The 2,326-nt window shown below is 59.1% G+C and overlaps 1 protein-coding gene across 1 annotated transcript in view; it reads left to right on the forward strand.

Annotated features, from left to right (window-relative positions):
* TLE2 (transducin-like enhancer of split 2) overlaps positions 1-1,699 on the forward strand; it is a gene marked incomplete at its 5' end in the record, with an annotated part of 5,897 nt that extends 4,198 nt beyond the window's left edge. The window contains 5 exons of the mRNA XM_010292749.1: positions 1-132; positions 375-522; positions 603-753; positions 1,319-1,378; positions 1,578-1,699. Coding sequence (XP_010291051.1) covers positions 1-132; positions 375-522; positions 603-753; positions 1,319-1,378; positions 1,578-1,699 — 613 coding nt within the window. The remainder of the gene's footprint in view (positions 133-374; positions 523-602; positions 754-1,318; positions 1,379-1,577) is intronic.
* Positions 1,700-2,326: the final 627 nt, after the last annotated feature.

Consider the following 2,326-nt stretch of genomic DNA (forward strand, 5'->3'; position numbering starts at 1 on the left):
CAAGTCCGAGCCCCCCTCCTCTGCCCCCGCCTGCTACGCCCTGGCCATCAGCCCTGACGCCAAAGTCTGCTTCTCCTGCTGCAGCGACGGCAACATCGTGGTGTGGGACCTGCAGAACCAGACCCTGGTCAGGTGAGCCGGGGGCAGGGGGAGCATGGGCTGCTTGGGGCTCTTTGGGCCAGGAATCGCTCAGTCCCCTCCACGGTGTCCCCGCCTCTCCCCAGCCGTCTAACGCTGGCCATGGGACAGTCCCTGCCCTTGCAGCAGGGATCTGCTCCTCACTGCTGAGCGCCGTCCCAGCCCATGCTCTGTGCTGCCGGCGCTGGCAGCCCTGGGGGCTGTGCCCTCGCCCTCTCCATCCCGCTCTTTCCCAGGCAGTTTCAAGGCCACACGGATGGTGCCAGCTGCATTGACATCTCTAACTACGGCACCAAGCTGTGGACGGGGGGGCTGGACAACACGGTGCGGTGCTGGGACCTGCGGGAAGGGCGTCAGCTGCAGCAGCACGACTTCAGCTCTCAGGTAGGGGCTGGGGCCGGCGAGGAGCACCACGGGGCCAGCGGGGACCTGCCATGCTGGTGCCTGACCCCGTCTCCCTCCAGATCTTCTCCCTGGGCTACTGCCCGACAGGAGAGTGGCTGGCGGTGGGCATGGAGAGCAGCAACGTGGAGATCCTGCACGTGACCAAACCGGACAAGTACCAGCTGCACCTCCACGAGAGCTGTGTCCTCTCCCTCAAATTTGCCTCCTGCGGTAGGCATGCCTGTCCCAGCCCCTTGATTCTGCAGTCTCCTCCCCTGGCCACTTGTCCCAGGGCTTGTTGCGCTGGGGGCAAGCACTGGCTCCAGTAGCCAGCCTTGTGTGGGTGCTAGTGGTATCTCTGAGAATGGTTGTCAGTCACTCCTGGAGCAGCACCCACGGCTGCACTCTCACCTCTGTTATCCCAGGACTCCCCTTTGTGTTCCTTAAAACAGCACCTTGGCTAACAAGCGGCAGAATTACGGCCTTCCAGTCCCCACCTTGTATTGCACAACCCAGGCACAATTTGCTGCAGGAATCCAGTGGGTGGACCTGGTTTGGTGACACGATGCTCTTTGTCCCTTCTGTTCCTCCCACAGGGAAGTGGTTCGTGAGCACGGGGAAGGACAACCTGCCTTTGTGTTCCTTAAAACAGCACCTTGGCTAACAAGCGGCAGAATTACGGCCTTCCAGTCCCCACCTTGTATTGCACAACCCAGGCACAATTTGCTGCAGGAATCCAGTGGGTGGACCTGGTTTGGTGACACGATGCTCTTTGTCCCTTCTGTTCCTCCCACAGGGAAGTGGTTCGTGAGCACGGGGAAGGACAACCTGCTGAACGTGTGCGCAGCCACTGGGGTCAGGTCTGCGGGGAGGTTCCTCTGGGTGAGGTTGCCTGCAGCTGGGACTGCCCAGTACAACTTAGCTGTCAATGTATCTGCCATAATAAGCCCCATAAACAAATCTGTCCCCCCAGCTGCCCTGGGCACAACTCAGGGCCCCAAGTTATGGGACCCAGGACCTTGCTCTGGGGCTGTTTCTTGCTCTTACCCCTCTTCCCTCCTCTCTCCAGTCGAAGGAAACGTCCTCTGTCCTCAGCTGTGATGTCTCCACGGATGACCAGTTCATTGTGACTGGCTCAGGGGACAAGAAAGCTACAGTTTACGAGGTCATTTATTGAGAGTGAGAGAGGTGCCGACTGCGGGGAGGGCCCACGCCATGTGGACAGGCGCACGTCCACGTGGATGGACGGGTGGACTCTACCTGCCCTGCTGCTGACTTCCCAAAGAACGTGCAGCCCGTGGCTGGGACATCCGAGCCGGAGAAGAGTGGTGACAGGTGGAGGTGGCCCCAGGACCACGGCCAAGCATCATGCTGGGCTGGGAGGTGGCGGCTGCTGCTCGCAGTGAATTTCCTGGGGACTTTCTCCTTGTTTTGTTCTTTATTTGTTGTTTTGTTTCTACATCTGGACTGGGGTGGCTGGATGGGAGGGTCTGAGGCTGTTGGGCATTTTTAGGGGGTTTTTTTTGTTTGTTTTTAACTTTTTGGTGTGGGTTGGTTTTTTTTGGTTAAGGCTCTGGGCCAGGTGAGGAAGACGGCCTCTGTCCTCATCTCCCTTTGTGCCTCCTAGGGTGTATTTAATAATAAAACCAAAACAGCACAGCTGTGCCTTGTCCTGGGCAGCAGCTTTGTGGCTGTGGCATGGAGACAGGTGAGGATGGGTGAGACCAGTAGCATGTCCCCTTTGGCTGCTGCAGCTCGCTGCTCCGTCCCCTTTCCTGCATTGGGGCGGGTTTGCTGCCCCTCT

The sequence above is a fragment of the Phaethon lepturus genome, unplaced genomic scaffold (assembly GCF_000687285.1).
Source record: "Phaethon lepturus isolate BGI_N335 unplaced genomic scaffold, ASM68728v1 scaffold30178, whole genome shotgun sequence".
NCBI classification, from domain to species: Eukaryota; Metazoa; Chordata; class Aves; order Phaethontiformes; family Phaethontidae; genus Phaethon; species Phaethon lepturus.